At 39.9% G+C, this 15,309-nt stretch overlaps 1 protein-coding gene across 3 annotated transcripts in view; it reads left to right on the top strand.

Moving 5' to 3' along the window:
- Positions 1-15,309, top strand: part of LOC118327414 (stress-induced-phosphoprotein 1-like) — a 22,647-nt gene that overhangs the window by 3,521 nt on the left and 3,817 nt on the right. The window contains exons 2-10 of one of the 3 annotated variants that reach the window (XM_035660766.1): positions 10,431-10,501; positions 10,678-10,758; positions 10,911-10,991; positions 12,250-12,309; positions 12,633-12,827; positions 13,850-13,921; positions 14,671-14,799; positions 15,019-15,058; positions 15,215-15,305. In XM_035660766.1, the coding sequence (XP_035516659.1) occupies positions 10,431-10,501; positions 10,678-10,758; positions 10,911-10,991; positions 12,250-12,309; positions 12,633-12,827; positions 13,850-13,921; positions 14,671-14,799; positions 15,019-15,058; positions 15,215-15,305 (820 nt within the window). The remainder of the gene's footprint in view (positions 1-10,430; positions 10,502-10,677; positions 10,759-10,910; positions 10,992-12,249; positions 12,310-12,632; positions 12,828-13,849; positions 13,922-14,670; positions 14,800-15,018; positions 15,059-15,214; positions 15,306-15,309) is intronic. The other 2 variants (XM_035660768.1, XM_035660767.1) reach the window with 2 other exon arrangements.

Here is a 15,309-nt window from a genome sequence, read left to right as displayed (position 1 = left end):
TTTGTATTTGGCCTGACACCTCTGGGCCACCGTAGATGTTTATCCTGAAAGCTGTAATATTATCCTCTGAATCCAACCAGCGGTCTAAAAAAACATAAAATAAAAACTCAAATGGCATCGTGCATCAGGTTATCCCACAACGATCAATCAGCCATGAGATCAATCTCTCTCTCTCTTCGTCTGATAACACGAACCAATTTCAGTAGCATCCCAATCAAGTGTGAACCTATCGTGACGTCACCCATTGGTTTTTCTGGAGAACCACACTGAAGCCTCGAGTTTGGCGTTATGATCAGCGAAGGTGATGTACAGCGTGTTGAGCTGCTCTCATTAGCACACAATCTTGTATTCCAGATAAACAGTACACTAACATATGTTTCTGAAATGGTTTTAGGTGATAAATAGTAACAGAATCTTTGTTAGATATATTTGATCAGCACTGCCTAGTTTGACTGTTTGGCTGTGTGTGTGTGCAGTTTGTGTTTTTACACAACCGTCTCAACTTGGTCTGAAGTCAAAATTGTGCTCAGTTTTGACTACTTTCTGAGCATTAAAATACTTTTAGACTAGTTGACTTGTCTAAATTAAAAATTTCCTTCAATTGACGGCAGTTGCCAGGAACATCCCTAATTTAAAGGCAAAAATACCTTTTCTGTTGAGTCTCTTCTCAATTAATCTCAACCTAAGATAACAATACATGAGCACACTCTTATTCAGCTACCTTGGTAAATACTAATGTTTTGTGACTAGTTTTTATTACACGTCACCATGTCGGTGCACAAGAAGTCACATTTTGTTTATTCAAATTACCTTGAAACACCTTGAAGCAAAACAACACTCCTGTCACTGTTTACAGTCCCGCAGGACTCATTGTGTTAGACTACTAAATAAATCATGCAAATTACTAGTAGTAGTAGGACAGGAGAATCACAGTTGTGTTCGTCTTATACAAAAAGTCAGCAGAAATCAGAAGTAATGTTACACTCAACTGAAGCGACTAATGAATGACATTAAAACATCCTTAAAAACAGTGAACTCCTCGGTCTGATTTGGATCTTTGGTGCAGCTTGGCTTTTGGCAGCTGGAGAACTTTCAGTTTCTGGTTAGACAAAAGCCTACGTCCTAAAACACAATCTTCTCTTCCTGTTATTTATTACATCAAGACATGAATTGTTTCCTTCTGTGTACCGGTTGTCCTTGGACTGTTTTCACTCTGGTGCATCAAGCTCCTCACTTCACTCCTCTTTTCACCTCCTCATGCCATGTCTTCATATTTATGCACGTTTTCTTGATAAGAAAAAACCCTTTGAGGAAGAAATTGATGTATGAATATTCCACAGTTCTTATAATGAAAACGCACGTATATACTTAAGTATTTACTGCCCTCAAAAGTAACGTAAATTTCTTGACTCAAAGTCCACTCACTAGCTTTTTCAGAGCTACCACATCTCACGGTCTCACATGTCGTTACTCGACATGAGCACTTGAGTTTTAAAAACCTTTAGAGGTATGAAAGAGGTGTCGCTTTATCTCGATCAGTGCTGCATTATGTTGGCTGGTATGACAAAATAAGGTCTTCTTACCAGCTTTTTGGAGGGCTTTCTACCACATCTCATGGTCTTCCTTGTTACTTGACATGAGATAGATTTTAAAAACTTTTAGAGGTATGGTATAGGTAATTCAAAATGGCCGGCTTCCTATTGGGTTTGGGATATTGGTCCAAGAGACTTATTTGTACGTCTGGTCATGATGCATGTGCCTACCTACCTTTCTTGTTATTGTTATCTTGTAGAAATTAGGGCTTGTGTCCATATGGTGTCAACTGGGCGCTGGGATAAAGTGCTTGTGCCGTGAGAGAAGAAACATTGTGTTAACTGAGGATTAACTACACAGCTAACAACAAACTTACAACACTAACCACCAAAAAAAATTCAGGGCTGATCTGCCCCCACAAATGGTCCCAGCTAGGCTCATTACTGTCTGACATAAAGCTCAGGACAGACATGGCCAGAACAAGCTCTTCCCGCCCAATCTAATATATGATTAGTTTCCTGGATGACACCAGTGCCTTCATGAAAAGTTCAAAGTTATTCAACTGGTGCAGCGTCCACATACACTCTCTCCTCATTGGGAACAATTGAATAAAGATGCTGCGTCCCAAAAAAACCCTTAGTGGACCTTTGCAGGCATCAGGGGACCTCATGTGATCTCACCACAGCGAAAGACTTCAGGTTGTTTGTCTCGTTTCAGCAGTATCTGTTGATGAGTCAGAGTGCTTTAGTTTGGGGCTGACATACTTTGTAGCGCGTGTTTGATTTTGTATTTGTTTATGTTTCTGCATCTCTGGGTGTGCCTGTGTGTGTGTGTGTGTGTGTGTGTGTGTAATCTGTTTGGTGAAAAGGGCGAAAGAGGGGAGTTACAGTGTTCACCACGGACACTCATCAGCCCTAAGTTTCCTTTTCCTTTAAATGATTTAGCAAATGAGGGCGAGACGGAGAGGAAATCACACCCTCTGAATGTTAATGCTATTGTAGTAGTTTGTGCATAGAAATCTTACATACAAAAACCTGTTGTATTTTTGAACCTTTATTTATAAAGGTAAGTTTCACTGACAGCCATGTTCTGCTCTCTTTTCATTTCCTTCTCTTTCGCGTGACCACACTCACACACTTACTTACATATTCACATCTGGGCGCTTCCCAGTACTCCCAGATGGCGGTGGCAAGCTTACTTTGAAAATGTTTATATTTTCAGGTTTTCTGTGGGAGTTTAAAGGTGCAATGTGTAATTCCTGGCCACAGTAGGGGGTCAGCATTACACCCCCGGCCACTGCCACGTCCTCTGCCTCCACCCCAACCAAGCACATTCTGTAACATCAACCTTGCTGATAACGGAGACACCAAAAACGGAGAGCAGCTCCCTCCTGCCCAGGCCTGACGAGACCGATAAGGCCAGCAAGGTAGGAAGGAACTGGATGTGACGTTAATGGATCCCACTAAGCTGCACTGAATCACTGCCATTAAATCAACACCAAGCAACGCCCTGAAGCACACTCTTCATCTTCCTCTTCCTGTTTTGTGTTAACAAGTGCACAAATTTATCAAATTTGATAACAATTCCTCGTCACTCCCAGTCTGTTCTGTAACGCACTAAATCATCAAGCTTTATTGCAAATCATTTTTAATTAATGAGTTAATTATCGAGCACAGTCTTGAGTTAATGTTTATGCAGCAGTTCTGGCAACTTCAGTTTCATGAGAAAAGCTACAGTGCATAAAAAAGGAGGTGGAGTTGCCCTTTTGTTTAATAACTCTATCCAGTGCCAGCAGATGTCTTATGGGGAGGTGAATATCTTCAGTTGAACTCCTCATGTACATCTGCAGGCAACACAGCCCAGACCTTTTCGATGACAAACTGCTGTCTATCATCTGTATTGACTTTGACTGTGCAGTTATTGTCGGTGATTTCAACATTCGAGTTGACAACCTCCAGGACAGCGGCACAGAAAAAACTGTGTTGTATTCTGGATCATTATGGACTGACTGAGGCCCACACACAACAAGGGGCACACTTTGGACTGACATGCCTGTGTTTTCTTTCTTTTTTTTGAGGTATGTCACTGAAAACACCAGTGAACTATTCATTCAGGCGTTCTCTTCCACACTTTTCTGTTTGCTACTTCCTTTTGTTTAGTTAAAGGTTTAGTATATAATACTTACAGGTATGTTTTCATTTAGCTTATATCGATATCAGGTATCTGCGAGAGGGTTTAACCTGAGCCAGGCCATACAACAACGATAGCAATCACACGCTTGTTAAAACGCACGTGTATCGGATTGGATGATAAGCAAACCTCGGGTATCTGAGTTTGTATCGGGATGGAATAAATTGTATTGGACCATCTCTATTTTCATTAGTGTATCACCTGAAATAAGAATCGTTGCGTTTTCGTTACCTCAGAATGAGCTGCTTTCTAAAGAAGAGAGCGGGTCCTCTTCTACAGAGTTCGTCACGATGAACTGCCGTGTTTCTACAGTAGCTGAGAACGGACAAACCAAACGCTGCCTCCAGAAAGGGCCTTTTGCATTTTTTTGCAAGTCAGCCTCTGTTGTTTCTCGTACACTCTTGAAAGGCCAGCGGTTTTCAGTGGGTTCCAATCTGCAACTTCACTGCTTCACTGCTATCTTTTCTTAGTGCCATTCTGTCTTATGCGACTGTGAGTTACATTGAAAGGTTCTATACAAATCAACCTGCCTTGCCTAAAAAGATAAAGTGGTGAGTGCTGTGTGATATTAGGGACCAGCCTTTATTTGTTCACCATTATTTGAATACCAATTTTGTTTGAGAATATAAATATCCTTGTGCATTTCCATTGTGATCAAAGAAGATGAGTCTTGCAGGTTTGTCTCTTGTCCCTATTTGATGTGAACACAACAGTTTCCTACACCACACCACTGTTTGCAAAGTAACATATTATTACTGATGTTATTTGTGCTACCATCAGTATTAGTTTTTGACACCATAAAATGTGTATCCCATCAGAGTTTTAGATCTTTCACTCCAATGTTGCATTTCCAAATCCTTTGGTTTTTCATAATCTTTCACCCAGCGCATGAACAGAGATAAAAAGTGAGAGACAGGTGTGCGTGTTGTTGGTTTGCACATAAAACGGGAAGAAACTGTCCGGCAGCCTTGAGACTTCACCACGTGGCTTTCATATCAAACAGTAACACATGGTTTGCTACACAGAGCTCATTGTTGACTACTACCCCCCCCCCAACCCCACAAGCATATTTGTATCTGAAATAAAACAGCAGACATCCAGCCTTTATTGAAAAATATGGAAGTATTGTTCAAGTCACAGACAAGACATTTTGCCGACTGTGCATGAGTTTGCATGCAAATAACTTGCTGCATGTGGAAACCTGGCAAATGCTTTTTTGTTGTTTTTCATAGTTGATGAGGATGTTGTCATGGTGTTAAATCTGCTGTGTAAATATTGTAAACCTAAGCTGAATGAAAGCCAGTAAGACCTCACCAAATCATGTCAAAATGTGCCTTCATTCGAGAGGTGTCTTTCCGTCAGTCATGCATCTGACAGCAGCAGCAGTTGCTTTTTGAATCTGGCAGCAGATTAAAACCAACAAGGTTCAGATTTTTTCCACTGGTGTGTTCTGTTGATCGCTGTGGGCTGGTCTCTATTCAAATCAAAACAATATGTGTGTGTGGTAATTGTGATCAGAAATACTTGGCTGCGATATACTGAATGTTTTTAGAGTGATTTGGTGTATAAATGTGTGTGACTGTTGGGAAGCAATACTATACTAAAGTTAGACTTGCAGATAAACTATGAGCATGCTGTATGACCTGACTTTATGAAGGCACAGAGACAAAAGTAAACTATTCTGTATATATAAGTGGGTTAGAAAATAGGTATGAATACATATAAGTAGCAACAATGACAATGACATAGTGTCTATTTTAAGTGTTTTTGCAAGGTAAGGCAAATTTATGTATATAGCACATTTCATACCAAAGGCCACCCAAAGTTTATGAGCAAAAGCACAAACAAAACAAGAAATAAATGATAAAACAATGAGGCAAGCAAGCAAAAGCATGTAGGATAAAAACAATAAAATCAGTTGTAAATCAATACAAAATTGTAAACAAATAGTGCAAAGGAATGTGGTGAAATTGTAGACTTGAAGAGGTTTTGTTGCTCATCCATCCATACTATTTTAGTTGTGCTGACTAGTGGAGAGTCCCAGGTATTTAAATATCACAGAGTAGTTTATACTATGACTCCCTTCCTGTTTCTGAAGAAAAATACTTGTCAGAACATGTGCTTTTTTTAGCATGTGTGCTCTTGTCTGTCTCTGTGGGTATTTGCATAAAGAAAAACTACTGTATGTGCTGAAACAAAGGCCTTCTCCAGACCTCCAACTCTACCTTGAAATGCTGTCATACAGTATAATATAACTGTAACTGTAACTAATATAACTGCATCAGCTTTTTCTGACCTTTCTTTTCTTTCATGCTAAAATGGCAGCCTGCTGTTCAACTGTGTTGTGACATATATTCAGAAAAAGTGAGAATTAAGAGTGCAAAATCTGTTCATGAAAACTTTGCAGGTAGCAGTCAAATCAGAGTGCCGATTGCATAGATAGCAGCCCTGATATTAAAAGTAAACTTCAAACAAAAAAGCTCCTGTTTCTCAGACCACCAAAATTAGTGGTTCCCTGGAGGTGGTTTTAATTAAGATATAAACCTTTAAAAAAAAAGAAGGCCTAAACTCAAACTATATTCACAGAGCCTTTAATCTCTTAAAAATGTATCATTACAATGTTCTAAAAAATGACAATACAGGCAGAAACTCATCTCTGATCAATATTTGCAGTTTATCAGTACTGTTGTTGTTTTGCATTGAATATAATATATAATATCCATAAAATATAATATCACTTAATCAGGTGACGTCAGTTTACTTAATTATAGAAATGGGGTCCCTTAAAGTCACCGACCCAGATCAGTGGTTCCCAACAACCATCCAGTCCGACGAACTCAAGCACTCCTTCATCAACAGCACCATTTATGTTCCTAATGCGTTCATTTAAATTCATTTCAAACTGGATGTTGTTTTAACTGGTCATCATATAAAAGTGGATGTTTTTACGTTCACAATCTCTCCACGTAAACCCTGGCAACAGCAGATGTACCTTCTGCTCCCTGGTTTGAAATCCCAGACCGAGATAACATGCAGATGATACAAAAGGAACGGTAATCCGGTATGGTGATCACCCCACGCAGTAATGAGGTCAGGACTGCAAAAATAGTCATGGACTCCCCTATAACCGTACGAGCGAGTTAAAAACTGGCAATGTTGAGACCTCAGAGACAGTATACGTTGTTCTGCTACATAAGCATTAGATATAATAGCACATTATACATCAAAGAATTTGAATAAACCATTTTATATATTCCCTGGAAGTAATAATTTCTAAATTGAGGGGAAAACCTTCAGTCATGATACACTTACACAGGTGTTTTCACTGAGTAACCGGATAAGACATCTTCTCAGGAATGTGCGGGTGTTTGCAGACTGTTTCACATCCCTTCATCCATCAGAAGGGGGCGATTGCTGATGATCAATCTGTGCTTTCACAGTCAGTGATATTGTAAATTAGCTGGAAAGTATTCTATAGGCTGTAGTCTTCGTGTGAGTGATTTTATGTTGTGGAGACGGGGAATGTGTTTCAGTGACAAACCTATAATTTGGCATGGGCTAAATGTGGATGATTGTCTGAGACACGCATGTTATTCTCTCACAAACATCCTCCCGCCATTCCTCTCTGGTTATTCCTCCTTTTCATCTGCCTTTTGGTCTCACTGTGAGTCAGGTGGAGTTGTGGTTTTTAATGCCAAACAGATTCAGTTTCTACTCCAGAGGTTTTCACCACGATCGGTCTATTCCCTTTCATCTGTCAACGTTTGAGGAAAGCGAAATGTTGGCTTCAGGCAGTACAGTACAAATACTTTTGATCATTAGTCCAGAACGTGCAACCTGTTTCTCGGCATCAGCACTTTTATGTCTTAACAGCAATGCGACCAGTAGTCTGCAGACCAAAGCTTTTACACTTGTTGGACATATAAAGGTTTATTACCCCATACTGTATATGAACAACTCAAGATTTGTCTCAAGACTTATCTGTGCCTTTTTAATCTGCTTACACTAACTGACTGTAGTCAAATATTTAGTATGAAATTGATCAGACAAATTTATTGGATACACTGTTTTTAGAACCCAACCGATACAGGATTCAATACTACTACAATTCAAGTCCAATACTGACATTTATATTAGTAAAAAACAAAACGCACACATCTTGATAAAGATCCCTTAAAGTATTCTGACCTACATATGTAATGAGCTGGATATTTTACAGTAAATAATTATGTAATGGTGACAAGTCCAAATATAGTGCAAAATTTCAATAAAATTGGCACAAAAAATAAATAAATACACAGCTGGTGGTGCTAATTCTCCGATCGGGTGCAGAAGGTGCAAGGAGACGATGTAATTAAAAAAGGCTGAAACAAAATGATGGCGGTTGTGTTTGTTTCATGCATTAATTTGAGGCCAGCTAAAGTTTCCTCATTGTTTCATACTGATCTGATGTTTTTGCTGGCTGCTATTTTCGCTCTCTAAAGTGAAGCAGAAGCTTCAGTTGACTTTGGAAAGTCACACATTTTATGTGCGTCATGATTTATGTTTCCACACTTTGTCGCAATTTTTTTTCTTTTCTACCTCAGCCAGACGTAAAATAAAAACAGGTGGATCCTCGCTGACCGTCTCTTAACTACCTGGAACATCTTAGGGATTTATGTGCTGGGATTTATTCTTGTTTACTTCTGGCCCTGCAAATAGACAGTGGCATGTCAATACTGCGAGGAAAACATGTGGGTCCTCTAGCAATCACTTGAAATTAAAACCTGCCGGCTGTTGCGTCTCTTCCTGCTACTGGTGCAGGGCAACTGATCTGCTTCAGTGTAGTGAGAATGTACTACCATCCAAGTTCTGATAACATGGCTGGGTTTTTACCAAAGGCTGGTGGGTAAATGTGTCAACCTACTTTTTGAATATAGAAACAGTCTCAGGTTTAGCTGAAATTTAAACACAAACGTGATAGTGAAATATTTCTCTGTGGAATATTTCTAGAATGCTTCTTGCTACCTGATCTCTTTTTCTGTGCACAAGCCTTTAGATATTTCTGGCACGGTGACCTCTTAGTGTGGTATGAGGGGGGGGGGGGGGGAAGAGGATTCCCCTCTTTCCAGCGCATACACGCCGGCCTGGCGTCATATCAACATGCACAGAAAACTTTTCTCAATCCATATAACCACAGAAGTCTCACCATGGTTGTGTGTGTTGTTAACTGATCTAAAGGATCCTTAACCGTTTCAAAATTGAGATGATACATTCAGGATGATTAAGTGATTAAGATTGCCTAGCTGAAACTGCCTTGGTACATTTCAGAGTTGCATTTATAATTTGAGTATTTTTGGGGATAATTAATCACAGACTACACATTAAAAAAGCAGTGAAAAGAAACAGACAAGGAAAAATAAACAGCCAGTTTGTGCTGCCAAAAAACTGATGGCATGCATTCAGTGTAAAAACCTAACCGACAACATTCACTGTATTTGTGTTAATTGTGTGGCACCCACTCATATTTAGGAAGGGTTAGACTTCATTCTATAAATTACTATATGCCAATTCGTTACAAGCTGGTGGCAGCCTATGAGGTAAAAATACATAGTTAGCCAAGTGACCACTACTCAAAGTACAAGTTACTTTATATTTTAGTATTTTTTAGGGAGTATTTACTACTGCATTAATGAAAGTAGTTTCTTGGTGAAGTTAGCATTACGTTAGGTTAGGGGTTTCTTAAATAACATCAATTAAATGAAATGAAATTAAATGCCATTATCATAGCAAATGTTAGCTAGCTAACTGTACTTTACACCCGAAGTATGTGCAACTTCAGTGTGCTTGCAGACGTTAGAAGAGGAGGTTTTATAAGTTGAGATCTCAGTGTTTTTTCCGCGAGGCACAGCAAGCATCATGAGCAATCACAGCAGTCATGTAACTGGCCAGGGATTGTCACTGGAAGCTGCTTTTTGATCTGGGTTTTGCTCCCGTCGTCATCGCATCGTGCTTATTTTTCCTCCAGGCAGCTGTCCATTGGCCTCCGCAGCAGAGTGACTCCCCGTTCGCCTCTTGTCCCCTGCACTCAATTCCCCATTTAGAGCAGACTAGTTAAAATGAAGGTATACATGGCAAATGTGGCAAAGTAAAAAGTAGATTATCGATGCACATTCATCATCACTCTTCAAGAAACACTATCAGCTGTTCATAAATCATCACATACACACATATTGACCATTACACTGCCGCTGTGAGTCATTACAGAACACATACCTGTTATTTTACCACCTTTTATTTAGGACAGACCTTTACTTGTTCAAACAGACCACCTCTCAGGATATTATTTGTATAACAGCCGTTATACAACCAACTATGTAGGCTTTTATTTTAATTTATATGTAGTAAATATGTTTTTAGATGGTGAGCCTCCTACTCTCTGAAAGTTTTCACCCTTTGTTTTCATCATCCAATCACAAGCTGCCACCTGTGACCTGTGTAGTTTTGCATGGGAAATGTGTCAGGCAGGCATTTGAAGTCAACACACACACACACACACACCACACCACACACACACACACACACACATACTCTCACTAGATAAACAAAACATTGTGCAACTTGTATTTAAACCGACTGCAGTAGAAACTGGTAGCAGTAAATGGATGTTCATCTTTTTATGTCTATGTTATACCTTAATTAAAAAAAAAATTTTGTGTGTGTGTCAGGTGAGGAGGAGATGGAGGTTCAGGAAGGAGCTGAACAGACAGACAGAAGAAAAGACCAAGGCTCATCACAGGTACACTGAAGGATTACTATACCGTACACAGTTTGTGGTCAGTTATAGAAATACTGTATTGGACCTCTGTGTATCAATAAGTGGATTACTAGTTTAACACATACATAAAATGTACTTGTAGGTTGACATAGATCACAGTTTCTTGTTTACATTTACATTTCTGATGTCTCACGAAGCTGAAGCCAATGCTGAACTGCCTTGATGCAGTATCATTAATGGCCACTAGATGCTGGGCTTCATGGGACTCCATTCAAAAGGTGCCAGCTTTTCTAGGCATACAAAGTTTTAAGAAAAAAAATTCCCCACAAAGCTATGTTCTCCCTCTCTGCATCATTGCTGCACTGTTAAATCATTTTTTGGTTTTGGTCCCTCAGGTAACTAGATACTAAATGTGTTTTGTCTTGAGCAGGCGATGCTGAACAGCGAGGAGGGTTTGGAAGATGAGGAGAGAACAAGAAGGAGAGCGGAGAGGAGGAGAGCGAAAAGGAAAGTGAGTAAGAATAATTCAATGTGACTGACGTCTAGGGATGGGAATCGAGAACTGGTTGCAGTTGAGAACCGGTTCCAAATTGTCCAATCCATTGTAATCTTACGCCTCAAAGCTCAATTCCTTTAAGCAACACCGAGATGCTTTCTGACAGTTGTGTATTGCAAAACACTGACGTCGAACTTGTGTGTCGACGCTGTTGAAAACCTGCAAAGGAGTCATGGTGGAGAGGAAGAAGTGGTTCAAATTGTGGCTTCATTTCACAAAGAAACTCAAACCACTATAATTCTACTCAGAGATAATAAAACTGAACACCTGTAGGCCTAGTTTTTCCCCCACACAGGAAATTAATCAGGAATCAATAAGGGAATGTTTGATTTATCATTAAAATCTATCTATTTCCATCCCTACTGACATGACGACACACTTATATCATGTACATATCATGCAAGTACAGAACCAGTACAAATACAAACACCGCTTTTGTACCAAGGAATGAATAAAAGGAAAGCAGATTAACAATTAAACTTACTGTTCAAAATGCTAAAAAATAAAACTCATTTAAAAATATAATTCAGAATACAAATGTATGATTTCTGCCTCCATATTGTCACATCACACATTTTCAGAAGGTTATTTTCTAGTTGAAATGTACAGCATGTTTAAAGACAGTGATATCCTCTCATCTTCATCTGCTACTTATTTGTGCCTTTTGTGTTTTTTAGAAATGTCTGAATTTAGAAAACATCATGAACATACAGAACAAACTACAACGTGTCCACCGGTTTAGTACATTGACATATAATGACATTATGCCCACAACATCACTCTTATGTGCTTCTGCATTAAAATGCACCATGTTCCCCACATGTAAACCGCTCTAAAAAAATCTAAAAAACAACATGGAATAAATATATGTTGTGCATGGAGCAGCTTAAGGCTTCATTGTTTGATTCCTCTACTAACTCAAATGAATGTGTCTATTCCACACATCACCACACCTGCTACCGCACCCTTATTTACTCATGCCACCATCATTGCGCCACCTGTCTTCACACCTTTCTTAACAGCTGCTGTTTACCTCCTCCTCTGTTTTCATGCATTTAGCCACACCCTCTTCCTGAACTGTTCCCACACTTGTTTCCTCACTTTCTGTGACTGCACATCTGCATCTACAGCTGTGTGCATACCATTGACGGTATATGGTCCATACATGTCTCTGTACCATCCCACAGCCACCATGTTCATGCTCTCCTTTCAGAGGCAGAAAGAACGAAAGAAACTAGAGAGAGAGGAGAGGATGGAGGATGCTTCAGAGCAGGTGAGAACACCAGGGCCTAATCTGCTGTTCTATTTATTATCTCATCAATGTACATGGTGTTACTTTATACAGTCTTACTCATCCAAAAGGTATTTAGACTCTTATGAAACATGATATATATCTATATATATCTATATATATAGATATATATATATAAATAACAGTCAACACTATCACTCACTAATCTGCATGTTATAAATTTGCATTGGTCAACAAAAAAACTTCATTTGTATGTTACATAATACCTTTCGTAAACTCTACTAGGAATATGTGACTTCTTCTTCTGTGGTAGTTTTTAGATAATTCTTTTTAACTTTGAACAGGAAGAGGAAGTGGCTGGAGCGGTGTCAGACAGTGACAGTGAGGAGGAACTGAAAGAGGAGGAGGAGGAGAAGGAGGAGAAGGAGGAATGGACCCCCGTTCGGCCCAGAAACAAATTCAACCCTGAATCAGTCCCTGCTCTTGTGACGACAGAGAACAAAAGCAACCGCCAGCTGCCCCACAGAACCTCCGAGGAGGTGGGTCGACTACTTAGTATATCGGTCATCCCTTCAAAATAAAGCAAGCACAGGGCCACCTGATGGTTTGACAGTCCTGCAAAGTGTTCTCGAACAGACAAATGTCCTATTTAAGTGTTCATGAGTGAGACATTGAATCCTTCTCTGCTCCCTAGCCGTGAAGTGGGACATATACTTCTATTAAAATGTATTTATCCTTAAAAACAGAGATCAAAGTATACATCTCAACGGTCTTCAAGAAAATAAATGCTAGTTAAATCCCAGTATAGAGAAACTTACTAACTAGTATTTGATGGAAAGACCACTCCAAAAAATTATTTATTGATGAACATTTTGTGGCCCCTTGGGATCCCAGGTTGGAGCAAATAATGTCAGTGTGCACTGCAGAAGGGCGTCTGACCCTGCACAGATGTACAAACAAATGTGTTAAACCACCTTTTTGAGCCCTGTTCGGCAGTGCTCTCGGCTTCCCAGTAGCCATAATACCACATAACTGCTGTCGTCAGGATGTAAAAGCTGGAGTGCGAGTTGAAATATCATCCAAGAGGAATATGTTTTGGACAAAGACAACAGCTGTGTTACATGTATTGTAAGCTATAGGATGTACAAAGCAGAGTTTGTTGCTCCATTAGATAAGTGGAACAGTTGGGGCAACACTATGGAGGAGGTGAAACTTGTGATTTGCTTGTGACTTGTTTGTGTCCCAGTATAAGTATTATCATAGAATCAGGTGTTCTGATTGCCACAACAGACCCTTGTGCTGCACGTCTAGATTGCCTTGGTCTGGTCCACAATGTTTGTATGGGGTTTGTTTGTGCTCTCACTGCCACGTTATAAGAAGGCTTATAAATGAAAAATGGTTTCACAAGTTTTGTAAAAATGGTAAAATTTCATCTTGCAATTTAGAGTTTAGGGGGTTAAAATAAATACAACACCGGTACGTGTAACTTCAACTAATCTCTAATAGATTTGTCTGTACTCTTTTCCGTAATTTACCATCTCTTGTGTTTATACCATTTAAGAACATGAATGAAGCTGAAGTACACCACACTTTCCTTGGACCAAGGAAAGAGGACCAAGACCTCTATTTTAAGGTATCTCGGTGCAGTTACTTTGTAGCGGCTGCGTCTGATTGGCTCCCCTGCTAAAAAACTAACCAAAGTAGAGAAGTGAACACTGCAGAGTTTTCAATAACTTTCTCCAGACATGCTCGGTATGAACACACCCTTACTTCGCACCATGAAACAGCACTGTAAGGCAGCAAATACAGGTTTGAAGTCTCATGTAGAGCCATGTCAGGTTTCAACATGTCTGCCTGAAATGTTAAATGCGATTCAAGACATCACTGACTAAGGAGGATGGCATGGTGGTCTGGTTGTTGAAGAGAGTTTTCTTTCATAAACATAAGGTCAAATCCCATAATAGCAAACTCAGCCACAAGTGCACTGTCCTTGGGCAAGACATCGAGCCTCTACCTGCTCCAGAGGCACTCCACCTGCACTCTGACCTCTCAGAGATTATATTGGTTTCAATACTATACATTTGTTTCAATTGGAACACACAAAAACCCAATTCAGTCCTAAAACACAACTATTTGGAAACCATAAGTATAAGCAAGCCCTGATGGTGTGTGGAGAAATCTGTGACTTGCAGGTACTTACTTGGCTAAACCTGAAGGAACTTTGCAGTTGAACAGTAACAGAGATTGACCCATGTTGGTTTGATGAACACTGAAATCAGCATATGGTCCGAGCACATGTCTTTTCTTTTATACAAAAAGTAGCTATCAGCCTTTTATCAGCCTGTTGAACTGTGTGTTTTGTGTTACTTCCTGGTGTTTCAGGAGCCGGAGTGGGACGTCAGCAGTGCATTTGTGGCCAAAGCTGCCAGCCACATCAAACTCAAAGCCCCGAAGAACAGAGCAACACAGATCTCCAGAGAGAACAAGGAGAATGAGACCAGGAGCAGCCAGGTACACACACACACAACACACACACACACACATCCACATCACACACACACACAGGGCCACAAGTATGCAGCCGTTCCATCCATTCATCCAGTTTGTAGTCATTTTATCCAGTCCACAGTCCTTCTCCAGCGTATTTGGTAGCATATTTTATTGATTCGTCTGATCTGGAAACGAGGGAAATCAGCATTACGCACACAAAACTGTCTGTTGTGATTGCAGGTGGAGAACAAAATGAAGAGGAGGGGGGAATCTCTTACAGGTGAATCATCAATTTGTTGTTTTTTAACAAAATGCTGAGATAGGCTTAGGCTTTTCTTACACTCAAGAAAAGCCTTGCAGCCCCCGTGAAGCTTTGGGGACCCCTTGTGGGGTCCTCAAAAGTTCAAAAGTGTATGTGTGTGTTTGCATTCATTAGTGCAGGGAATTCAGATGTTCGAGCAAGGCCAGTACAGCCAGGCAGTGGACATGTTTACAAAAGCCATCGACTGCGACCCCAATGACCACAGGTGA

This window comes from Morone saxatilis, unplaced genomic scaffold, assembly GCF_004916995.1.
Source record: "Morone saxatilis isolate NCDOM2014 unplaced genomic scaffold, NCSU_SB_2.0 Contig17, whole genome shotgun sequence".
Classification (NCBI taxonomy): domain Eukaryota; kingdom Metazoa; phylum Chordata; class Actinopteri; family Moronidae; genus Morone; species Morone saxatilis.
This window is presented reverse-complemented; position numbering and strand designations above follow the sequence as displayed.